Below are 26,873 nucleotides of genomic sequence, written 5' to 3'. Positions count from 1 at the left end.
GAGGTCAGGAGATCGAGACCATCCTGGCTAACACGGTGAAACCCCATCTCTACTAAAAATACAAAAAAAATTAGCCGGGCGTGGTGGCAGGTGCCTGTAGTCCCAACTACTTGGGAGGCTGAGGCAGGAGAATGGCATGAACCTGGGTTGATGTGAGATGAGATGCGCCACTGCACTCCTGGGCAACAGAGCAAGACTCCGTCTCAAAAAAATAAAAAATAAGAACTACGATATCCTAAAAATAATTGCTCAATTCACTAAATTACCTTAAAAATATTTAAGCTTGGCCAGGTACAGTGGCTCACACCTGTAAACATAGCACTTTGAGAGGCCAAGGCAGGCAGATCACTTGAGCTCAAGAGTTCAAAAACAGCCTGTGCAACATGGTGAAACCCTGTCTCTACAAAAAAAATACAAAAATTACCTGGGCCTGGTGGCACATGCCTGTAGTCCCAGCTACTTGGGAAGCTGAGGCAGGAGGACCACTTGAGCCTGGGAGGTTGAGCTGCAGTGAGCCATCATTGCACACTGCACTCCAGTCTGGGTGACAGAGTGAGACACTGTCTCAAAAAAAAAAAAAAAAATTAAGCTTATCTGCTATAACTCAGTATATACTATACATCAATAAAACCTACAAAATTAAGGTAATAATTTCATGCAAAATTATGGCATATTAGAAAAAATTTTAGCGACCTCTTCAACTCTCTTAAATACCCAGGTAACATTCATCTTTCTGGATTGTTATAAAACAATAATGAATGTAAAGGGTCTAGCACATAGTATCCTCTATTTACTGATAACTATAATCATTAGTATAATCATTAGTTTTTTTTATTATTATTAGTGCCTCTTGTGAAACATGACAGTACAGCAAGTAAACAGATCACCCCTTATACATAGTTTCTTTAATTAACAGTTCTCTTAGAATATCCCATGTAGGATATGAGCCTAGATATCCTACAGCATTATTCAACTAAAGTTACATTTCATAGAATTATTTCCTGAGCTTTAAAATATCTGGGCCAACCTAATCTTTGATAAAGCATATAAAAACATAAATTGGGGAAAGGACACCCTATTCAATAAATAGTGCTGGGGAACCTGAATAGCCACAGGATCCCCATCTCTCACCTTATACAAAAATCACCTCAAGACGGATCAAAGACTTAAATCCAAGACCTGAAACCATAAAAATTCTAGAAAATAACATCAGAAAAAAGCTCCTGGATATAGCCTAGGCAAAGAATTCATGACTAAGACCTCAAAAGCAAACACAACAAAAATAAAAATAAATAAATGGGACCTAATTAAACTGAAAAGCTTCTGCACAGCAAAAGATATAATCAGCAGGGTAAACAGACAACCCACAGAGTGGGAGAAAATATTTGCAAACTCTGCCTCCAACAAAAGACTAGTATCCAGAATCCACAATGAACTCAAACAAATCTGCAAGGAAAAAACAAATAATCTCATCAAAAAGTGAGCAAAGGGCATGAATAGGCATTTCTCAAAAGAAGACAGACAAACAGCCAACAAACCAACGAAAAAATGCTGAACATAACTAATCATCACGGAAATGCAAATTAAAACCACAATGAGATACCACCTCACTCCTGCAGGAATGGCCATAATTTTCAAAAAACAATAGATGTTGGCATGGATGTGGTGAAAAGGGAACACTTAAACTGCTTGTGAGAATGTAAATTAGTACAACCACTATGGAAAACAGTTTTGAGATTCCTTAAAGAACTAAAAATAGAACTACCATTCAATCAAGCAATCCCAAAGGAAAAGAAGTCATTATATGAAAAAGATATCTGCACAAGCATGTTTATTAGCAGCAGAGTTCACAATTGCAAAGATATGGAACCAACCTAAATGCCCCTCGACCAATGAGTGGATAAAGAAAATATGGTATACAGACACCATCAAATACTACTTAGCCATAAAAAGGAATGAAATAATGTCCTTTGCCACAATTTGGATGGAGCTGGAGGGCATTATTCTTTTTTCTTTTTTCTAAGACAGAGTCTCACTCTGTTGCCCAGGCTAGAGTGCAGTGGCGCAATACACCACAACCTCCACCTCCCAGGTTCAAGCCATTCTCCTGCCTCAGCCTCCCGAGTAGCTGGGATTACAGGCACATGCCACCACGCTCGGCTAATTTTTGTATTTTGAGTAGAGATGGGGTTTCACCATGTTGGCCAGGCTGGTCTTGAACTCCTGACCTCGTGATCCACCTGCCTTGGCCTCCCAAAGTGGTGGGATTACAGGCGTGAGCCACCGCACCCAGCTGGAGGCCATTATTCTAAGTGAAGCAACTCAGGAATGGAAAACCAAATATTGTATATTCTCACTTCTAAGTGGGAGCTAAGCTATGAGGATGCAAAACAGTAATACAACGGACTTTGGGGACTCGGTGTGGGAAAGGCTGAGAGGGAGGTGAGGGTTAAAAGACTACATATTGGTACAATGTACACTGCTTGGGTGATGGATACGCTAAAATCTCAGAAATCAACACTAAAGAACTTACCTGCGAGGCGCGGTGGCTCACGCCTGTAATCCCAGTACTTTGGGAGGCCCAGGCAGGTAGATCACTTAAGGTCAGAAGTTCCAGCCTGACCAACATGGTGAAACCCTGTCTCTACTAAAAATACAAAATTAGCCAGGCATGGTGGCACACACCAGTAGTCCCAGCTATCTAGGGGGCTGAGGCAGGAGAATAGCTTGAACCTGGGAGGCAGAGGTTGCAGTGACACTCGATCTCAAAAAAAAAAAAGGAATTTACCCATGTAACCAAATCACTTATACCCCCCAAAACTATTGAAATTTTAAAAATTAAATTAATTTTTTCTTTAAGAAAAAAATATCTACCCCAGACAAAGAGGCTCACGCTTGTAACCCCAGTACTTTGGGAGGCTGAGGTAGGAGGAGCTCTTGAGTCCAGGAGGTTGAAATCAGCCTGGGCAATATGGCAAAACCATGTCTCTATTAAAAATTTTTTTTAATTTTAAGTTAGAAATCTGTATTGTCATGCTATTACTAGAAATATCAGGAAAAAACATGTAAAAACAAAGTGTAAAAGAGGTAAATGATTTTTTAGTTCATGCAGGAATTTGGAGAAATATGTGAGAAATTATACTTGCTCATTCACTCATTTAATAAATAGCTGAGTACCTACAATATGCTAAGGAAAATTCCAAACATTGTAAACATAGCAGTAAATGAGACCCTGCCCTCATAAAGCTGGTATTGAAACTGAGGAGAGAGACAAAAGCACACAAACATGTACTCTGTTAGGTAGCAAAAAAAAAAATGCTGGCTGGGCGTGGTGGCTCACGCCTGTAATCCGAGCACTTTGGGAGGCTGAGGCAGGTGGATCACGAAGTCAGGAGATCGAGACCATCCTGGCTAACATGGTGAAACCCCATCTCTACTAAAAATAAAAAAATTAGCCAGGCATGGTGGCGGGCATCTGTAGTCCCAGCTACTCAGGAGGCTGAGGCAGGAGAATGGCGTGAACCTGGCAGGCGGAAGTAGCAGTGAGCCGAGATCCCGCCACCGCACTCCAGCCTGGGCGACAGAGCAAGACTCCGTCTCAAAAAAAAAAAAAAAAAATGCTGAGGATCCCTTGAGCCCAGGAGTTCAAGGCTGCAGTGAGCTATAATTGTGCTACTGCACTTCGGTCTGGGCATTATAGTGAGACCCTGTCTCTAAAGAAAAAAAAAAAAGCTATGAAGAAAAATAAAGCACCATAAAAGGAAAAAGAATGATGGAGTGTCAAGAAGAAGCCGCTATTTTATACAGAGGGGCCAGAGAAGGCCTTTCCAGGGAGGTGATATTCAAGGTGAGGGAAAAAACAAGTGAGTTGTCAAATACCAGGAAAAGAGATTCCAGGAAGAAAAAACAGCAAGGCCATAAGGTGGTAATAAGCTTGGCATACTTTAGGAATGGCAAAGGAAGTTGAAGTGGTGAGCAGAAATCAGATCATGTAGGACTTTACAGTTAATTATTGAATATCAGAAATACAGGAGGAATGTGGCCAGGCACAGTGGCCCACACCTGTAATCCCAACACTCTGGGAGGCTGAGAAGGGAGGATCACTTGAGTCCAGGAGTTTGAGAGCAGCCTAGGCAACATGGCAAGACCTCATCTCTAATAGAAGGAAAGGAAAGGAAGAGAAGAGAAGGGGAAGGGGAAGGAAAGGGGAAGGGGAAGGGAAGGAAGGGAGAACTATTGGTTACTGGGCTTAATACCTGAATGATGAAATGATCTGCATTTAAAAAGGTATCAAACAGTATCAAACAAAAAGGAGCCAGCCCAATGGGACTACAAAGGCACCTCTATAGGAGGCAGCTATGGAGAAAAAGTTGTAAGTACTTACATATTTTAAGCTTTTGTTTTTAAACAGGAATTACTTTAGCAAAGTATTTATTTTAGCAATATAATTCTGAGCTTGGGAATTAATTCTACTTACCGTTCATTTTCTTTTCTATATTTTGAAGCTATGTCATTTAATAATATGTTTGCAAAGGCTTTTGCTTTATTTGTCAGGCCTGTCTTCAAATCTTCACAATCCAAACGCACCATAGGGTAATGAATCCACTGAGGCAAAAGCATTATTTCTGAGGCAAGACTGAAAAATTTTTCTATAAACTTGAAAAAAAGTGTTCAAATGAAAAAAGTTTAGAACTTTCAGTGATTTTATAATATTGTATTGTTATGAAAGTCTTAATTATATAATATAAATACAACTTTATTTTTTGCTAAGTGACTAAAATTTTTTCCCTCGTTTCATACATATTTTTTCACCTATTCTTTCATTAAGGAATTTGCCAATCTACCAGTAAATATCGAATACGATACCATTCACAGTATCAAAATCTGAACATATCACAAGGTAAAATTTCCCTCAATAATTATTTCTTAAAACTATCCCCAGAGTCAACCCATTTCTCTGTTTAGAAACAAACTTATATCATGTAACAATTTGCATAGTGGATAAATATTTGCTTTTGCCATTACTGATAGCTCATTAAAGATTCTATTTTTTTCACTTTACATCCACATGGTCAAGGATTCTAATTCAATCTTTAGGAAAAAAAATACATACATATATAAGGAACTGATTGGTTTTTGTTAAAATACTCCAAGCCAGGCAAGATGGTTTGAGCCTATAATCCCAGCTACTCTTAGGAGACTAAGGTGGGAGGATTGCTTGAGCCCAGGAGTTTGAGGTTGCAGGCAGCTATGATGGCACCCTGCATTTCATGCTGGGTGACAGTGTAAGATCCTATCTTTAACAAAATATCTTTAACAAAATAATCCAGGAACAGATGCTCTGCAATTACCAAGATCCAAGATATTGGAATGTATGTCAACTTCTTAGTACCCAAACACTGGGGTAATTTTTAAAAATTAAACAAAGTAGTATCAAGAAAATCTGACAAGATATGTTGTACTTGGTAAAAGTGAAACACACTTACCAACTTTGGACTAACTTTGACTTAATTTCACAATCCACCTTTAATGTTTCTATCTGCCTTCCTTCTCACTCGATCTCCACTCTCTACTGAAATGGCCTATTCCTTTTATTCTTCCTTCGGGAGAACTTTCCTTTATGTTTCTCTCTCTCAATGCTGTCCTATTTTTCTAGAGTATCTAGGATGTGGTGAATTGGGTTTACATTTTTCAGTGTTCAAGGGGGAAGATAATAATTAATTGATTCAAAGACTGTCTTAAGCACCTGCCTTGTTCTTGGTTGGAAATATACCAAATAGGCCAGGCACGGTGACTCACGCCTGTAATCCCAGCACTCTGGGAGGCCGAGGCAGGTGGATCACCTGAGGTCAGGAGTTCAAGACCAGCCTGGCCAACATGGTGAAACCCCGTCTCTACTAAAAATACAAAAATTAGCTGGATGTAGTGGCACATGCCTGTAATCCCAGCTACTCAAGAGGCTGAGAATCGCTTGAACCTGAGAGGCAGAGGTTGCAGTGAGCCGAGATCACACCACCGCACTCCAGCCTGGAAGACAGAGCAAGACCGTATCTCAACAAAAAAAAAAAAAAAAAAAAAATACATCAAATAAAGGGTAGACAGAACTCATGGCATTGAAAAAAGATGAATATGGATAAATTTTACCATGATGAAAGAAGAAAAACACAAAAGAATATATACAGTGCGATACCTTTCATACAAACTTACCATGGACAAAACTAAACTATATTATTTAAGTATACATACATAGGTGGTAAAACCATAAAGGAAAGCAAGAAATGTCAGGATAATAGTTACCAATAAAGACAGAAGAAAGTTGTAATTGGGGAGAGGCACGTGGTGGCTTCTGGGTGTTGCAAAGTTCTCATTCTTAAGCTACGTGGTTATTACCACCTAGGTTATAATTACCTATCTGTCTATACATATGTACTATGTATGTTATATTTCACAATTATATTAAATTTTTTCATGGAACATTTTAAACATACAAAAATAAGCAAAATGTACCCATCATCCAGTTTCAACAATTAGCAACTCATCACCAACCTTTTTTTAACTATACTCCTAACCACTCCCCTGTCCTGTTTTATTTTTACACAAATCACAAGCATCCTATAAATTCATCTGTATAAGCCAGGCATGATGGCTCATGCCTGTAAACCCCCAGCATTTTGGGAGACTGAATCAGGAGGATTGCTTGAAGCCAGGAGTTCGAGATCAGCCTGAGCAACAAAGTGAACCCCCCCATATCTACAAAAAAAAATAATTTTTCTTGAATTAGCCTTTCAGCTTGGGCAACATGGTGAAACCCTGTCTCTACAAAAAATACAAAAATTAGCCAGGTGTTGTGGTGCGTGCCTGTAGTCTCAGCTATTCAGGAGGCTAAGGTGGGAGGATCACTTGAGCCCAGAAGGCGGAAGCTGCGTTAAGCCATGATCACACCACTGCTCTCCAGCCTGAGTGACTGAGATTCCGCATGAAAAAAAAAAAAAATTTAGACAGGCATGTTGGAATATGCCTTTAATCTTTGCTACTTAGGAGGTTGAGGTAGAATGATCATTTGATCCCAGGAACTTGAGACTGCATTGAGCTATGCTGACATCACTGCACTCCAGTCTGGACAACAGAGACCCTGTCTCTAAAAAAGTAAATTAAATAATAAGCCAGGCGTGGTGGCCCATGCCTGTAATCCCAGCACTTTAGGAGGCTGAGGTGGGCGGAGCACCTGAGGTCAGGAGTTCAAGACCAGCCTGACCAACATGGAGAAATCCCTTCTCTACTAAAAATACAAAATTAGCCGGGCATGGTGGCGCATGCCTGTAATCCCAGCTACTCGGGAGGCTGAGACAAGAGAGTCGCTTGAACCCAAGAGGCAGAGGTTGTGGTGAGCCGAGATTGTACCATTGCACTCCAGCCTGGGCAGCAAGAGTGAAACTCGGTCTCAAAAAATAAATAAATAAATAAATAAATAAGTTCATCTGTACAGATGTTACAGTTCATCATTCTTAAATTTCCCCCCAAATAGGCATACTAACCACAACTACAGTATATCAGAAACTGACAAAGAAATCCAGGAATATGTTACTAAATCTAAAAGTAAATTTTCAACTAGTTATATAAACTATCCCAAAACTATTACAAAATTCTAGAAAATGTCACTACAAAATAATAGACCTAAGGAAATAATCATTTTAAAAGTTAATGAGGCGGGGTGCAGTGGCTCACACCTGTAATCCTTGCATTTTGGGAGGCCGAGGCAGGTGGATCATGATCAGGAGATTGAGACCATCCTGGCCAACATGGTGAAACCCTGTCTACTAAAAATACAAAAATTGGCCAGGTGTAGTGGTGGGCACCTGTAGTCTCAGCTACTCAGGAGGCTGAGGCAGGAGAATCTCTTGGGCCCAGGAGGCAGAGCTTGCAGTAAGCCGAGATGGCACCACTGCACTCCAGCCTGGGCGACAGGGCGAGACTCCGTCTTAAAACAAAAAAAACAAAAAAACAAAAACAAACAAAAAAAACTTTAATGAAACGTATGCTTGGTCTTGATATTTAGGGTTTATAGATACTACAGGTTATACCCAGGCCACAAAAAATTTAGCTGGTAATTCACAGAACATTTACTGTGTTTATTCTCTGCATAGCACTGTATTGAAATATATGGTAAAATACAAATGAAAGAGAATACAGTTGGCCCTCTGTATCCACGGGTTCCACATATGCAGATTCAACTAATGGCAAATTGAAAATATTTGAGAAAAGCCATAAAAATAACAATAAAATAATTCAAATAAAAAACAATACAGTATAACTCTTTATATAGCATTTATGTTGCATTAGGTATTATAAGTAATCTAGAGATAGTTTAAAGTATACTGGAGGATGTGCATAAATTATATGCAAATACTACACCATTTTATATGAGACTTGAGCATCTGCAGATTTTGATATCTATAGATGGGTCCTAGAACAAATACCTGCAGCTACCAAAAGACAACTATATGCCATCTCTGAATTTGTGAAAGTAATTATGCATTTATGCATTCACAAAATAGTTTCATGAAACCATAAAAACCAAATAAGGTAAAAAGTATGCATATTAGAAAAAAAACCCATAGTCATCTATGGTCTAAAGGTAGTGAGTTATCTCATTTGATTGTTCACAGTTAATCACAGATCAAACTGCTTGTTCTACTCTTTCCTCTTTCTCACTATTGGGTACTTGACCAGTCAAAAAAGAAAAAAAAAAAAAGCATTTAACGAAACCCAACACTCTTTCATGGTAAAAACACAAACTAGGAATAGAAGAGAACATCCTCAACTTTCATAAGGCATGGTTAGGAAAAACCTACAACTAACATTATACTTAATGATGAAAAAATGAACATTTCCCTCTAAGATCAAGAACAAGATAAGGACCAGGCACAGTGGTTCGTGCTTGTAATTCCAGAGCTTTGGGAGGCTGAGGCAGGAGGATCACTTTCATCCAGGAGTTTGAGACCAGCCTGAGCAACATAGTGAGACCCCATCTCTACAAAAAATACAAAAATTAGCTGGGTGTGATGGCACACGCCTGTTGTTCCAGCTACTTGGGAGGCTGAGGTGGGAAGATGGCTTGAGCCTGGGAGGTCAAGGCAGCAGTGAGCAAGGTTCTACCACTGCACTCCAGTCTGGATAACAGAGTGAGACCTTGTCTAAAAAAAAAAAAAAAAGAACTTGTACTACATTGGCTGGGCACGGTGTCTCACACCTATAATCCTGGCACTTTAGGAGGCCGAGGTGCATGGATTACTTGAGCCCAGGAGTTTGAGACCAACCTGGGCAACATAGTGCGACCTTGTCTCTACTAAAAACAAAAAAATAACTTAGCTAGACGTGGTGGTCTGTGCCTGTAGTCCCAGATACTTAGGAGGCTGAGGTGGGAGGATCACTGGAGTCTCGGAGGCTGAGGCTGCAGTGAGCTGAGATCACATCACTGTACTCCAGCCTAAGCAACAAAGTGAGACCCTGTCTAAAACAAAACAAAACATTGTACTACAGATACTAGCCAGTGAAATTAGGCAAGAAAAATAAACAAAAGGAACTCAGATTAGAAAGGAAGTAAGACAATCACTATTGCACATGACATGACATTGTATACAGAAAATTCAGGGCCAAGTGTGGTAGCTCTCATCTGTAATTCCAGCCCTTTGGGAGGCTGAGGCAGGCGGATCGCTTGAGCTCAGGAGTTTGAGATCGGCCTAGGCAACATGACGAAATCCCTTCTCTCAAAAAATACAAAAGTTATCCCACCATAGTGGCATATGCCTGTATTCCCAGCTACTCAGGAGGCTGAGGCAGGAGGATCATTTAAGCCTGAGAGGTTGAGGCTGCAGTGAGCTGTGACAGCACCACTACAATCCAGCCTGGGCGGCAGAGCAAGACCCTGCCTCAAAAAAAAATTTTTTTTAAATGTTGCTAGAGATAAAGAGAGATATTTTAAAATAATAAAAGGGTCAGTCCATAGAAAAATATGACATTTACACATATATAACAGAGTACCAAAATATGTGACACAGTAAATGACAGAAATAAATCATACTTTTTGATAGATTATATAATATTTGATTTTGATTGAGTATATAATATGTGAATTACATCTCAATAAAGTTGTTTTGTAAAATAAAAGCTAGAGTATCAGTATCAGTAAAAAACTTCAGAATAAGAAACATAATCAGGGGCCAGGCGAGGTGGCTCACGCCTGTAATCCTAGCATTTTAGAAGGCTGAGATGGGCAGATCACCTGAGGTCAGGAGTTCGAGACCAGCATGGCCAACATGTTGAAACCCCATGGCTACTAAAAAATACAAAAAAATTAGCTGGGCATGGTGGCAGGCACTTGTAATCCCAGCTACTCAGGAGGCTGAGGCAGGAGAATCACTTGAACTCAGGAGGTGGAGATTGCAGGGAGCCGAGATTGTGCCATTGCACTCTAGCCTGGGCAACAAGAGCAAGACTCCATCTCAAAAAATATATATATTTATATATATTTTTAATCCCTATTTTATATATATTTTTATATATACTTATATATATAAAAGATCAGGGATTTAAAAGGTTATTTTATAATAATAATGTTCATCAAAAAAATATAACAATCCTAAATATCTATGTATCCAAAAACAGAAATTCAATAGCCTGTGGCAAACTGAATCCTGTCAATGACCACTTGAGTGAACTTGGAATCATTCTGCCCCAGTCAAACCTTCATGAGAACATAGCCCTAGCTGACAGCTTGACTGCAACTTTATGAGAGACCTTGAGCCACAGGGACCCAGCTGATCCAAGGATGGATTCCTGACCCACAGATAGTATAAGATAATAAAGTTTGGTATTTTAAGGCACTAAATTTTGGGGGTAATTCAGGTTTATCTCAGGAAAACAACATTGGGTTAATATTTGAACATCAATAAATATAATTCAAAATATTAACCAAAAAAAGAGAAAATCCATGTGATCAATTAAATATGTGCCAAAAAATACTTGACAAAATTCAGCGCCCTCCCATTATAAAAACTCTTGGTAAACTTGGAATAGAAAGAAATTTCATCCACATGATAAAGGGCATCTACCAAAAACCCAACTCTTAACGTATTTAATGATGAAAATCTGAATATATTTCCCATAAGACTATAAACACAGCAAGGATGCCCTATCTCACTGCTGCTATTCAACACTGTAATGTAAATAAAAATTGCTATTAAAAATACTATTTATGGCCAGGTGCAGTGGCTCATGCCTGTAATCCCAGCACTTTGGGGGGCCGAGGTAGGCGGATCACCTGAGTTAGGAGTTCAAGACCAGCCTGGCCAACATGGCAAAATCCTGTCTCTACTAAAAATATAAAAATTAGTTGGGTGTGGTGGCAAGCACCTGTAATCCCAGCTACTCGGGAGGCTGAGGCAGGAGAATTGGTTGAACCCAGGAGGCAGAGTTTGCAGCGAGCCGAGATCGCACCGTTACACTCCAGCCTGGGCAACAAGAGTGAAACTCTGTTAAAAAAAAAAAAAAACTATAAGAAAATCAGGTAAACCTGAAACATTTTAAGGGACAGATTTAGGAAAATATTTGCAAGAGCTGTACAGTGCAAACTACAACTACATTGCTGAGTGAAATTAAAGAAGGTCCAAATAAATTTAAATACATACTATGGTCATGTACTGAAAGCTTCTATTTTAAGATGGCAGCTCTTTCCAAATTGATTCAGAGATTCAATGCAATCCTAACCAAAATCCGAGCTGGCTTCTTTAGGAATTGATAGGTTGATTTTAAAATGTATATGGAAATGCAAAGCACCTAGAATAGTCAAAATAATTTTGGAAAAAGAACAAAGTGGGAGAACTTGCACTACTTGATTTTACAATTTACCATTAAACTACAGAAATCAAGGCAATGTGGTACTGGCATAAGAATAGATATATAAATCAATGGAAAATAGAGAATCCAGAAATAGACCCACAGATATAGGGTCAATTGATTTTCAACAAAGATGGCAAGATATTTTAATGAGGACAAGACAGTATTTTTGACATATGATGCTGGGGCAGCTGGATGTCCACATGAAAAACATCTGAACCATGACCTATATCCCACACCACGTACAAAAGTTAACTTACAAAGGGTCATAGACCTAAATGTGAAAGTTACAACTATAAAACTTGTAGATGATCACATGTGTTGTTTAGGGATTCTAAGAAAAGCTTCTAGAGTAAAACATAGGAACAAAGCTTTATGATCATGGAGTAGGAAAGATTTGTTAGGACACAAAAAGTATGAACCTCAAAAGAAAAAAATTGATAAACTAGAATTAATTATAATTTAAAATGTCTGCTCCTTGAAAGACATCATTATAAAAATAAAATGTCAAGGCATAAACTATGAGATAATATTTGCAAAACTATTTCAGATAAAGAACTTTTACCCAGAATATATAAAGAATTCTTAAAACTCCATAACATTGATTATAACAATATAGTCCAATAAAATACATCCATTATAGCTCCACAATAAAACATAAAAACCCAATTTAAAATGTACAAACAATTAAGAGACACTTTATTTTTATTAATAAAAAGATACACAGATGGAACGTGACATGTTAAAAGATGCTAAACATCATTAGTCATTAGGGAAATGCAAATTAAAACCACAATGGGATACCAATATACACATGAACTTAAAAAGGCTGGTAATCTAGATGTGAAAGTGCAGTGGGAAAAAATAAAACAATAATAAAAAGTAAAAGACTGATAATCCTGAACGCTGAAAAGGATGTGGAAGAACTGGACATCTCATACACTGCTGGTGAGATTGTACATGACATAACAACTTTGAGAGAAATTTAAGTTTCTTCTGTTTTTTGAGACAAGAGTTTTGCTCTGTCACCCGAGTTGGAGTGCAGTGTCATGATCATAACTCACTGCAGACTCGAACTCTTAGGCTCCAGTAATCCTTTCACCTCAGCCTCCTGAGTAGCTGAGACTACAGGTGCAAGCTACTATGCCTGGCTTAACAGTTTCTTTAAAAGTTAAACATACGCTTCCCATACCACGCAGCAATCCAACTCCTAGAAAGAGAAATGAAAGCATATGTTCGCACAAAGACTTGTAAACAGAAGACCATAGTAACTTTATTCATAATAGCCAAAAACTGGAAATGTCTCAAATACCCATCAAAATGTGAATGAATAAAGAAACTGTATATCTACACAGTGAAATACCACTAAGCAATAAAAGAAATAAGCTAGGCTGGGCACGGTGGCTCACACCTGTAATCCCAGCACTTTGGGAGGCCGAGGCAGGCAGACCATGAGGTCAGGAGGTTGAGACCATCCCGGCTAACACGGTGAAACCCCTTCTCTACTAAAAGTACAAAAAATTAGCCAGCTGTGGTGGCGGGCGCCTGTAGTCCCAGCCACTTGGGAGGCTGAAGCAGGAGAATGGCTTGAACCTGGGAGGCAGAGTTTGCAGTGAGCCGAGATTGCACCACTGCACTCTAGCCTGGGCGACAGAGCAAGACTCCGTCTCAAAAACAAAAACAAAAAACACACATATACACACAAAAACAAAAATAAACAAAAACAAACAAAAGAGGAATAACTACTGATACACACAACATAGATAAATCTCAAAAACTTTATGCTAATAAAAGAAATCAGATGCAAAAGAGTATATGTATTTATGATTCTATTTATCTGAAACTTTAGAAAACAAAAACCTAATCTATAGTAACAGATAGCATGCCAGCAGTTTCCTGAGGTCAGAATTGGGGAGAATTGACCAGGACGGGGTATAAGAAAACTTTCTGAGGTAGGAGAAATGTTCTACATCTTGATTCTGGTGATGGTTACATGAGTGTACACATTTGTCAAAACTCATATAACTGTACAATTAAAATAGGTACATTTTATTGTATATAAACTAAATCTCAAGTTGATTTTTTAAAGTTAATTTCTCTTGAAATCAATAAAGAATTTTTAAAAGGGATGGAATGACAAATAAATATAGCAAAATCCTAGAATGTAGGTGGTATGCTTTGTAAAATTCCTTCAATTTATCTGTACAGGCTGGGTGTGGTGGCTCATGCCTGCAATCCCAGCACTTTGAGAGGCCAAGGTGGGAGGATTGCTTGAGTGTAGAAGTTCAAAACCACCCAGGGAAATGTAAGGAAACCCCATCTCAAAAAAAAAAAAACAAAAAAAAAACTTTAAAAAAAAATTAGCCTGGAGGTGTACGCTTCTAGTCTCAGCTACTCGGGAGGCTGAAGTGGAGGACTGCTTGAACCCGGGAGGTTAAGGCTGTAGTGAGCCATGATCATGCCACTGTACTCCAGCCTGGGCAATAGAGCGAGACTCTGCCTCAAAAAAAAAACAAAACACTGTATATGTTAATATTTAAGATGTTAGAAAAATTAAAATGTATAAAATATACATTTAAAAATCTAAACAGTCAATAGAAAGAAGGAAAATGAAGAAATATTAGGCTAGTTTTAACCAATAGAACAAGGTCCCTTGAGGAGGTAGGAGTCTTTTCTCTTTCAATTGCCTTTTCCCCACTACTACCGGAAATCTTTTTTTTTTTTTTTTTTTTTTGAGATGGAGCCTCATTCTGTTGCCCAGGCTGGAGTGCAGTGGCATGATCTCTGCTCACTGCAACCTTCGCCTCCCAGGTTCAAGCAATCCTACTCCTCAGTCCTCCTAGTAGCTGGGATTACAGGCATGGACAACCATGCTTGGCTAATTTTTTATTTTTAGTAGAGACGGGGTTACGCCATGTTGGCCAGGCTGGTCTCGAACTCCTGACCTCCCATGATCCACCCACCTTGGCCTCCTAAAGTGCTGAGATTAAAGGTGTGAGCCACTGCACCTGGCCCAGAATTATCTTTCTAAAACTCAGATCCAAATAGATTACTTCCATGGCTAAAAACCTTCAGAACAAAGTACAAACTCTTGAGCAAAGATACTCCAGGATTTTCCCATGTGGCTCCAACTTACACTTCGAACTTCATCATATTCTAAATCTTCCATGTACTGTGTCCCCGTTAGCTATTATTTAACTATTTTCGTTCATTTATGTTCTCTGAACACCTTGGTTCATGCTACATCCCCTCCCTTCTCCACCTATAAAATCTACTTCAAAGCCCAACTCACATTTCACTTCTTGCATAATATCTTCACCAATTTCCCAAAACAAACAACACTTTGTCCATATCTCTATTCTAGTACTTATCTCAATATTTCATAATTGTTATTTCCATGTCAGGCTTCCAAGCCAAATATAAGTTCCTGAAGACCATGGTTGTGTATTTTTTTTTAGACAGGGTCTTGCCCTGTTGCCCAGCTAGAGTACAGTGGTGCAATCAGAGCTCACTGCAGCCTCAACCTCCTGGGCTCAAGTGATCCTCTTGCCTCAGCCTCCTGAGTAAGAAGGACTACAGGCATGCATCACCATACCTGGCTAATTAAAAAAACAAACAAACAAAAAAAACTTTCGTAGAAACAGGGTCTCACTATGTTGCCCAGGCTGGTCTCAAATTCCTGGGCTCAAGCAATCCTTTTGCCTTGGCCTTTCAAAGTGCTAGGATTACAGGCAAGCGCCACCATTCCCACCCTATCATTTATTTTTGCATCACCAAATCTTGCTAGGTGTCTGAATGTGATAAGGAAATTTTTATTGAATTAATAAATGAGTAAATGAATAACTAAAGAAATTATAAGGTAAGACAATGAGTTTTGCGGAAATTATATTTTGAATAAGAAATTCTATTTAAGCATTTACTTTTAGAATGGAAAGATCCTAATGTTACAAAAAATTCAAAACACATTAATAAAAACAGAATTACCACTTACCTCTGTATATTCATCAAAAGTATGATCTTGTGTCTGAAAAGTCTCTATATTCTCAACTGCGGTCCCATCAAGGAGCCAGTTATATTTTTCAACTGAAAATTAATAATCTAATTAAAATCTCAGTAATATCCTTTTTAGAAAATAAAACTTTTTTTATATGATCATGGAATGGGGAACCGACTCAAATATTATTATTAATAAGAGTATTAACATATATGATTTACTATATTTTAAGAAAATGGGTAGAATAAAAGCAAACCAAGTTAAACACAGACATTTTAAAACAAAGGTAATAGAGTATTTGAGACTTTTAAGAATGACTTAGGGGTACACATACACCAATTAATAGAAGATGTTGGTTAACAGAATGTCAAAGAACAACCATACATCCTGACCTCACACACACGTGAGGAGACTACAGACCAATAAAATTGAGCTACAGCCTCTTTGAAACTATTCTCAGAAATTACCTTGCTTTTACCCTTGAATTATTCCAACATTTCTTCTCTCTGCCTGTGACTTTACCACCCTGCTCCAGTTCACACACACCCTTTGGACTGGACAACAAAATGTATTGGGTTTGATTCTTGACTCTGCCAAAAGCTACGCCTATGCTCACTTCTGGCTCTCCCTTTCATGGCAGCCCCAGGCAAACAGACACCTGACCAAATTCTAGCACAAATAAAATGACGACAAATGGTATAATATTATATATGTCATACACACCATATGTCTCATAATGTTTTCTTGCACCTTCTAAGTTCCGATGTACTGCTGCCTTCAGTGTATCAACAGCCCAGTGTAACACGTGTTCAGGAAGTTCTGTGTCAAGATTTACTGGTGTTGAAGTTCCTGATAGCCAAGAGGGGATTGTTTGGACATTCTAACGGAAATAAAAATAACAGCAATATATATAATAAATATCTAACTGTATAATTAATCTATATGTAGATTTTTTTTTTGAAACGGAGTCTTGCTCTGTCACCCAGGCTGGAGTGCAGTGGTGCAATCTCGACTCACTGCAACCTCCGCCTCCCGGGTTCAAGCGCTTCTCCTACCTCAGCCTTCTGAGTAGCTGGGATTACAGGCAAACGCCACCACACCCAGCTAATTTTTGTATTTTTAGACAGGGTTTCACCATGTTGGTCAGGCTGGTCTCGACTTCCTGATCTCGTGATCCGCCCGCCTCGGCCTCCCAAAGTGCTGGGATTACAGGCGTGAGCCAGCGTGCCTGGCCTATTTTTTGTATTTTAGTAGAGATGGTGTTTCACCATGTTGGTAAGGCTGGTCTCGAACTCCTGAGCTCAGGCGATCCGCCCGCCTCGTCCTCCCAAAGTATTAGGATTACAGGCGTGAGCCACTGCGCCGGGCCTATATGTAGATCTTATACTATATTTTTAAACATTCTTTTCAGATTTCAATGGCCTAAGAAAAAATAACTTGATACAAAATAATGATTTAAAATTGTATAGTTTGTAGTCTAACATAAAACCAGTTGGGCCAGGTGCAGCAGCACGTGACTATTGTTCCAGCTACTTGGGAAACTGAGGCAAGAAGATCACTTGAGCCCAGGAGTTCGAGGCAGCAGTGTGCTATGATCATGTCTGTGAATAGCCACTGCACTTCAGCCTAGGTCAATAGTGAGACCCTGTCTTAAACAAAACAAAACAAAGAAAACCTTAAGTTGCGTTAGTTTTCTATCAATATTTATTGACTAATTATTTATTGACAAATAAATATTTAACAAATATTTATTTATTTATCTTTTTTTTTTTTTTTTTTTTGAGACGGAGTCTCGCTCTGTCGCCCAGGCTGGAGTGCAGTGGTGTGATCTCAGCTCACTGCAACTTCCGCCTCCCAGGTTCAAGCGATTCTCCTGCCTCAGCCTCCTGAGTAGCTGGCATTAAAGGCACACACCACCACCACACCCATCTAATTTTTGTATTTTTAGTAGAGATGGGGTTTCACCATGTTGGCCAGGATGGTCTCGATCTCCTGACCTCGTGTTCTGCCTGCCTTGGCCTCCTAAAGTGCTGGGATTACAGGCGTGAGCCACTGCGCCCGGCCGACAAATATTTATTGACTAATATTTATTGACAAAGTAATTATACCAGAAAGCTCTAGAAAGAACAAATATTAATTAGATCTTGTTCTTAAGAAGCTCACAACTCAGTAGAGATGAGACATGCAAAAAAAAAAAAAAATCAATTCATAGCTACAAGAAAAGTTCTAAGAAGGAAGATGTCATCTCCAGCCAAGAGACTTTTTCAAAGAGAAAGCAATTTCTAATTTAAAATAATTGAGGGAGGAAAATAACACAAAGAGTCATAACATTTTATGTACATATATACTTCATAGAGATTCGACTCAAATAATTTAAAATTCTTTAAAAGAGCCACATAAAGAAACCCAATGGGTAAAGATGTAATACCTGCAGAGCTTCGGCTATTCGTTCTACCAGACTCAAAACATTATCTTCCAAATCTTGAAAGGTAGGATAAAATTCCATTTTGTCATCATCAAATGTCAATTCTATCTTAAATATTGGCAGCCTTTCTTGATCTTCTGGGTCAAAGAGTTTTACAAATCCTTCTACAGTTCTCCTTAAGAGATCCTTTAGCTGCATGATATAAATCATTATTACTTTAGAGAGTACAAATTCAACTTTTAACTAACATCAGTAAACTGATTATAATTGTCTATATCTGATTATAATCATCTATAATTAAAACATCCTATCAATCCATTTAGTCTTGAAAATTATCTTCATTCAGCATACTATATATACATGCGTATATATACACACACACACACACACACACATATATACATATATATATATATATTTTTTTTTTAAGACAGTGTCTCACTCTGTTGCCCAGACTGCAGTGCAGTGGTGCCATCATAGCTCACTGTAACCTTGAACTCCTGGGCTCAGGCAATCCTCCCGCCTCAGCCTCCTGAGTAGCTGGGACTACGATGCATGCCACCACACCCAGCTAATCAGCATGATATGTTCTTATTAATTTTTAATATTTGTGGGTACATAGTAGGTGTATATAAAGGTTACATGAGATATTCTGATATAGGAATGTAATGTGTAATAGTCACATCAGGGTAAATGGGATTTCCATCACTTCAAGTATTTATCCTTCGTGTTATAATCTAATTATGCTCTTTTAGTTATTTTGAAAGGGATGATTAAATTATGTTTTGCTGTAGTTACCCAGTTGTACTAGTAAATACTAGGTCTTATTCATTCATTCTTTTTGTTTGTTTGTTTGTTTGTTTTTTGTTTTTGAGACAGGGTTGCCCAGGTTAGAGTGCAGTGGCAAGACCTCGACTTACTGCAACCTCTGCCTGCTGGGCTCAGGCCATCCTCCCACCTCAGTCTCCTGAGTAGCTGGAACTACATGCACATGCTACCATGCCTGGCTAATTTTTGTATTTTTTGTAGAGGCAGGGTTTTGCCATGTTGCTCATGGCTGGTCTCAAACTCCTGAGCTCAAGTGACCCACCTGCTTCGGCCTCCCATAGTGCTGGGATTGCAGGCGTGAGCCACCACACTCAGCTTATTCATTCTTTCTAACTTTTTGGTACCCATTAAATGTCCCCACTTACCACCCCCCGTGCTCACTTCTCCCACTACCTTTCCCAGCCTCTGGTAACCATCCTTCTACTCTTTATCTCCATGAGTTCAACTGTTTTAATTTTTAGCTCCCACAAATAAGTGAGAACATACATTAACAAATGTAACCTAAAACAATAAATAGAACATTATATGCAAAATCTAATTTTGTTTTTGGTTTTGGTTTTTTTGTTTTTGTTTTTGTTTTGAGACAGAGTCTCACTCTGTCAGCCAGGCTGGAGTGCAATGGCACGATCTCGGCTCACTATATCCGTCTCCCGGGCTCAACAGGCTCAAGTAATTCTCCTGCTCAGCCTCCTGAGTAGCTGGGATTATAGGTGCCTGCCACCATGCCTGACTAAATTTTGTAGTTTTAGTAGAGACAGGGTTTCACCATGTTGGCCAGGCTGGTCTCGAACTCCTGACCTCAGGTAATCCACCCACCTCGGCCTCCCAAAGTGCTGGGATTATAGGTGTGAGCCACTGTGCCCAGCCTGTTTTTGTTTTTTAAGACTGGGTCTTGCTCTGTTGCGCAAGCTGGAGTGCAGTGGCACAATCATAGTTCACAGTAGGCTCGAGCTCCTGGGATCCGGGGCTCAAGCAATCCTCCCACCTCAGCCTCCTGAGTAGCTGGGACAATAGGCCTGAGCCACCATGCCTGGCTAATTTTTTATTTTTTTTCTAGAGACAGTGTCTCACTTTGTTTCCCAGGCTGGTCTTGAACTCCTGGGCTCAAGTGATCCTCCCACCTTAGCCTCCCAAAGTGCTGAGATTACAGGCATGAGCCACCACACCCAGCCAAACCTTAATTTTTTAATAGAATATCAACAATCTTAAAATGGAGACTCAGAATTTTTCACATTCTTTAGTAATTCTGTCCCTGGTACAGAAAATGTTCCAAAAGATCAAACAACATGGTAAAGACTGAAGGGAGGGGAGGCCTGACAGCCAGAGGTAAAAGTGTAATGGGGGGACATGCACATGGAATGAGGTACAGTGGAATGCCAGAGCTAGCTCCTGTTCTCTCAAGAGTCAATTGTTAAATATTCAAGAATTTTGTGAGCCAGTTGTTAAACTCTTAGAAGCTCGAAATTTACCACGCTGGGAATATTTACACCACAGAAGTCAAAAAACACTACAAATCAGGGTAATTTTCTTATTTATTTATTTATTTATTATGTTCTGACAGAGTCTCACTCTGTTGCCCAGGCTGGAATGCAGTGGCACAATCTGGGCTCACCACAACCTCTGCCTCTCGGTCTCAAACTATTCTTGTGCCTCAGCCTCCTGAGAGGCTGAGATTACAAGCATATGCCACCATGCCTGGCTAATTTTTGTATTTTTAGTAGAGAGGAGGTTTTGCCATGTTGGCCAGGCTGGTCTTGAACTCCTGAGCTCAAGTGATCCACCTGCCTGGACCTCCCAAAGTGCTGGTATTATAGGTGTGAGCCACCGTGGCCAGCCTAAGGGTGATTTTCTTTTCTGGAGAGCCATATTTCTAGCACACTACTGAATGAAAGTAAAGTCACTGGAACTTAGAAATGTGCACAAGGAGCTTGTAAAATACGAATAATGCTCTTATAGAGAACCAACTGTTGGGAATTTCCCCCAGCAGACAAACATGGTTCCAAATGATCTTCAAGACATTCCTCATCTCTTTACTTTTATTAAATAATCACAGTCCTCTTAAGAGGGTAAAGGTAGAAAGGAAACCATGTATATTAGTTACAGCATTACATACTAGATATTAAATATGTATATTATCCTTTTAAATATGCAAGACAAAATTCATGGAATTGTTGGAGGTCTTTACCAAAAGGGCAAGTTTTTCTTCAAAACTATTTTTCTAGAATTGTATATCTACAATAGTAAAAATTTGGGGAGGCCATAAATATAATTTCATAAAATTAAAAATTCCCTATTTGTCATTTAAAGATTATCAATAACTTTAAAAAATTTTTCCACCGGATACCTCTTATACAATGATCAATAACATTTTAAACCAAGATTTTACTGAGAATGAAATGAGAATCAAGCAACTCGAAATTTAATAAATTCAAAAATATGTTACTAGAGTAATTCTTTTGTTAACATACTCCAAATAAAGCTATAATTAACTTATATATCCTTTAGGCATGAGCCAAGTAATTACTCATAATACTAGCATATACTTCTAGATTTCCTTTCATTTTAGATAGTTTCAGAAACTCAGTATTTTTCTGCTAAAATTATTTAAATAAAATTGCATGAGAAATATTTTAATTTATTTCAAAATAATTACTTAGCACTATGTTTACATAGAATTCTATTTAAAATACTGAACTAATTTTAATAACATTATCATTTGATATACATAAAGTGTATTTACCTGATTTGACATAAGTGTGGAAACACAGCTATAAAATGCATCCAATTTTTCAGGTTTAACACCTTCTAGTGCCTCCTTCTTAGTAAAGAGATTTATAACCTTTGGATACCATGTATTCATTATCTTCTCTTCTGCTTTTCTAGTTTGTATTGATAGATCAGTTTTCAGTGATTCACAGTCAATTGGACCTTTAGCTCTATTTACGAGAAAAAGAAATATGATTTGAAGCAAATGATACATATTGGTCTTAAAACACAATTGTTGGGCCAGGCACGGTGGTTCACACCTGCAATCCCAGCACTTTGGGAGGCTGAGGCAGGCAGATCATGAGGTTAGGAGTTTGAGACCAACCTGGCCAATGTGGTAAAACCCCATCTCTACTAAAAATACAAAAATTAGCTGGGCGTGGTGGTGTGCGCCTGTAATCCCAGCTACTTGGGAGGCTGAGGCAGGAGAATTGTTTGAACTAGGGAGGCAGAGGTTGCAGTGAGCCAAGATAGCACCATTGCACTCCAGCCTGGGTGACAGAGCAAGACTCCATCACGAAACACACACACACACACACACACACACAATTGTTGAAACAAACGAGATACATTTTTTAAAACTCTAAAATCTAGAGAAAAGTGTTGAAGATTTAGGGATCTGTTTTAGAAATTATACAGTCAAAAATATAGACTCAAGCAAGGAGACATTCAAATTTTAAATTTAATTAATAAATACAGGATTTTACCTAATTCCTGTAAAGTCCAACAAAACTGTATCAGCAAATGTTGTATAACCAAGGTCCAGTAACATTTTCATAGTTGGATGAACAATGTGCAAATTAGAGAATATTTGATTTCTTGCCTGCACATAGCTAGAACGCCAAGGATTAGAATAATCCAGGCCTCTGGAAAAGCAAAACACCATATCGAACATGATTATAATACATCCTAAACTTTAGGAAATAATGCTTATAACATGAAATTAGTATTGAAGTGAGAAAACTGGGGTTTGAGAAGAGGGAACTGTGGTCAGCAATGGGAACCTTAAGATATATGCATTCAATAAAAACACATCAAGAACTCAATACTGCATTATCTTCAGAGAGAACAGAAATAATTTGTGAGTAAGGCAGACTGATGGGCCAGATCTGAGAGCTCTGCTAACTTCCACTGTGCTTTGGCTCAGGTATCCCAGGCGAAAATGAAAGAACACAGTCTTTAGGACTAAAGAAAAGGGCTGGAGAAATCTGTCTGGCATACACCAAAGCTTATCAAGGCTAAGTTAAGCTATGCATTCATAAAGATCTCCCCAGTTATGCATGCAGAACTAAACAAGCATAGTAGAGAGGGTACCTCTGGGGGAAAAACAAGAGTACTTTTTTTTTTATGTGGTCAAAATACCTTTGAGCATCACAACTGTAGACTTGAATATAAGATCAGTTTATTTTTTATCTATATCAAAAATTGGATGAAGTACTGTTTGTAAACTAATTTACTCACACAGGAGATTCAGGTAAAGGACCTCCTTCATCTTCAAGCCATTTAACTGGTGGTTTCACAAGAACACTCTGCACTAAAATACACAGATATATTAATGTTTCTTGAAAATCTCTGCACAATCTATTAATATCAAAGTTTCTAACTTTTGGTTTTGGATGGTATAGTTTACTATGCATTAAAAGGAATGTAAGAAAAAACTCCTTTATTTGAAACAAAATCAAGTTCTTGGTACTATTTTGGCCTTACTTTAGAGGAGAGTTCAGATAAATAAAAGCTTTAATAAGATCTTAGTTTTTCGCATTCCATCTACTCAAAAGTCACTAGCATAGCCACTTAAAAAAAATGCATTTCATGGTGGCTACCAGGGACTGGAATGTTAGTCACAGGCTACAAAATTTCAGTTAGATAGGAGGGAACAAGTTCAAGAGATTATACAACATGGAGGTCGAGCACAGTGGCTCATGCCTGTAATCCCAGCACCTTGGGAGGCCAAGGAGGGCAGATCACCTGAGGTCAGGAGTTCGAGAGCAGCCTGACCAACATGGTCAAACTCCATCTCTACTAAAAATACAAAAATTAGCTGGGTATGGTGGCAGGCACCTGTAGTCCCAGCTACTTGGGAGGCCGAGGCAGGAGAATCGCTTGAACCTGGGAGGTGGAGGTTGCATTGAGCCGAGATTGTACCACTGCACTCTAGCCTGGGCGACAGAGTGAGACTCCGTCACAAAAAAAAAAAAAGAAAGAAAAGAAAAGAAAGAAAGCAATTATACAACATAGTGACTAGTTAGTAACAATGTATTGTATCCTGGAAAATTGTCAAAAGTAGATTTTGTGTTCCCACCACACACAAAAAATGATAAATATGGGGGAAAAATGCATCAGTTAATTAGCTCAATTTAGTTATTCCACAATGTTTCATATTTCAAAATGTATTGTACATGATAACTATATGCAATTTTTATTTGTCAATTTTTTAAAAGGAAAAAGGTTTATTCTAAAAAATAGCAGATTGTACCCCTAATAAATCTCCCAAAACACACTGGTATTTTCTAGCAAACCTATAAATAGTATAGCTAAACTCAAAAAGACAAAATAAAAAGTCAAAGAGATGTTAGCTAGTTAAAAAAAAATACAAAAAGTACCCTTAAATTGTAAGGATTTTGACTTAAGTATAGGCTCAAAATAAAAACTTTAAATAAAAATCGTATCTAAGAAATACAAATAGTTTGGGCCGGCCTGAGTGGCTCAGTCTGTAATCCCAGCACTTTGGGAGGCTGAGATGGGCGGATGGCTTCAGCTCAGGAGTTCAAGACCAGCTTGGTCAACATGGTGAAACCACATCGCTACCAAAAATTTTAAAAAATCAGCTGGGCATAGTGGTGCGTGCCTGAAGTTCCTGGTACTCAGGAGGCTGAGGTAGGGGAATCGCTTCAACTCAGCAGGTGGAGGCTGCAGTGAGCTGAAATAGCACCACTGCACTCCAGCCTGGGCTACAGAGATCATGTCTCGAAGAAAAAAAGAAAAAGAAAAGAAAAAAATAGATATAGTTTAAATATATGGTGTTCATTATTCATTTTGCTTATTTCTATTTTTGATTCAGTGGGGTTGGGGGGAGGCAAAGGTGAAAGAAGCGTGGTGTGTGTTAGATGCTACTTACCCAAATATCTCTTCATGCTGTTTTCAAAGTCACTTGACACCTCATTTATGAGACTTTCAAGGAGTTCTTCTCTTTCTTTCCCTTCCTTTAAAGACTCAGGTATCAGCCTTAACATGTGATCCAGCCATTCCTGCTGAATAGGTACTATAGGACTACTTTCTACACATTGCTTCATATAAATGTAGTTGAACTGAGAACATAAGAAAAAAATTAAATGTTCTGCATGGTTGTATCATTTCAGTGTAATTCCTGAACTCTCTCTTCCTAAGACAACATTTTTTCAGATTAAAAATATTCTGAAAAATAATATTTTCAGAATAAAAACTGTTTAATCCAAAAGTACATCCTACAAAGAAACAATTTTATCTTTTTCTTTATTTATGATGAATTCTTGCCAAATTAATATTCTTAGCATAGTCTTCATTTTCTCAAGGCAAAACAAAGATTCTTTAACTTACTATTCCTTATTATCTAACTTATTATTATAATATATCCACCGATTCAACAAATATTCAGACATTGTTCTAAACGCTGAGTACATAGTAGCTGAACAAAACAGACAAAGCCCATGCTCTCTTGAGATTATATTCCAGTACAATAGCAGTATAATATAATTTCACAAATTCTCCCATAAGAATGAATAGTCTGACTAAAAATAGACATGAATGAATGAAAAGACATTTGATCTTAGTAAAGACATTTCAGCGTCATGAAAATTTCAGTTTTCCCAAAATTAATTTAACACAATACCGATAAAAATATCTACATACATTTTTATGGAATTAAATAAGTTGATCCTAAAGTTCATGTGGAAAAATAAACATGCAAGAACAGCCAAGAAAACCCTGAGAAAGAAAATCTGCAATGGAGGGCTAGCCCTAGGAGACATTAGAACATACCAGAAAGTGTGGTGTAGCACAGGTGTATGAATAGACAGACCAGTGGAAAACAACAGAAAGTCCAAAAATATACCAGTATAACAGAAAATTTAGCACATGATAAACATGGCATCTCAAAACACTGGGAAAAATATGAAGGTTTTAATAACTATTTCTGGAACAACTGGTTAGCCATTTGGAAAAAGATAAAATAATTCATACCTTCCATCATACATAAGAATAAACTCCAGAATTTAACTCAAACAATGAAACTACACAAGGATCAGGAAGAAAAACATAGATGAAGTCTTTTATAATTTGAGTATAGGAAAAACCTTCCTAGCTATGATTCAAATACTAGATATAAAAAAAGAAACGAGTGATAGATTAATTTTTACTACATAAAAACATAAAGGTTAGTATAACAAAAACAATTTAAAATGTCAAAAGACAATTGACAATCCGGCAGAAAATATTTGCAACCTACCTCTCAGACAAAGTGTAAAGAATGCTTTAAAATTTAGGGAATGGGAGAACCTTAAGGACATTATGCTAAGTGAAATAAGCCAATCACAAGAAAACAAGTATTGCATTATTCCACTTATATGAAGTAAATAGAGCATTTAAATTTATAGAAACAGAAAACAAAATAGTAGTTGCCAGGGGCTACGAGGAAGAGGAAATGAAGAGTTGTTATTTAAGAAGTATAGAGTTTCAGTTTTGCAAGATGAAAATGTTCTGGAGATTCGCTGCACAAGAATGTGAAAATACTACTAAACTGTGCTTGCTTTGGCTGCACTTATACTAAAATTGGAATGATATAGAGAAGATTAGCATGGCCCCTGTGCAAGGATGAACACAAATTTGTGAAGCTTTCCGTATTTTTGAAACAAGAGATGCTGGCGAGGCTGTGGAGAAATAGCAACGCTTGGGCCGGGCGCGGTGGCTCAAGCCTGTAATCCCAGCACT

At 38.2% G+C, this 26,873-nt stretch overlaps 1 protein-coding gene across 1 annotated transcript in view; it reads right to left on the bottom strand.

Moving 5' to 3' along the window:
• The window catches only part of DNAH12 (dynein, axonemal, heavy chain 12), a 246,484-nt gene that overhangs the window by 182,004 nt on the left and 37,607 nt on the right, over window positions 1-26,873 (bottom strand). Inside the window, 8 exon segments of the mRNA XM_011947302.1 lie at window positions 4,478-4,656; window positions 15,887-15,978; window positions 16,613-16,769; window positions 18,318-18,506; window positions 21,883-22,078; window positions 22,616-22,774; window positions 23,370-23,442; window positions 25,027-25,216. Coding sequence (XP_011802692.1) covers window positions 4,478-4,656; window positions 15,887-15,978; window positions 16,613-16,769; window positions 18,318-18,506; window positions 21,883-22,078; window positions 22,616-22,774; window positions 23,370-23,442; window positions 25,027-25,216 — 1,235 coding nt within the window.

This window comes from Colobus angolensis, unplaced genomic scaffold (genome assembly GCF_000951035.1).
Source record: "Colobus angolensis palliatus isolate OR3802 unplaced genomic scaffold, Cang.pa_1.0 Scaffold26, whole genome shotgun sequence".
Taxonomy (NCBI): domain Eukaryota; kingdom Metazoa; phylum Chordata; class Mammalia; order Primates; family Cercopithecidae; genus Colobus; species Colobus angolensis.
This window is presented reverse-complemented; position numbering and strand designations above follow the sequence as displayed.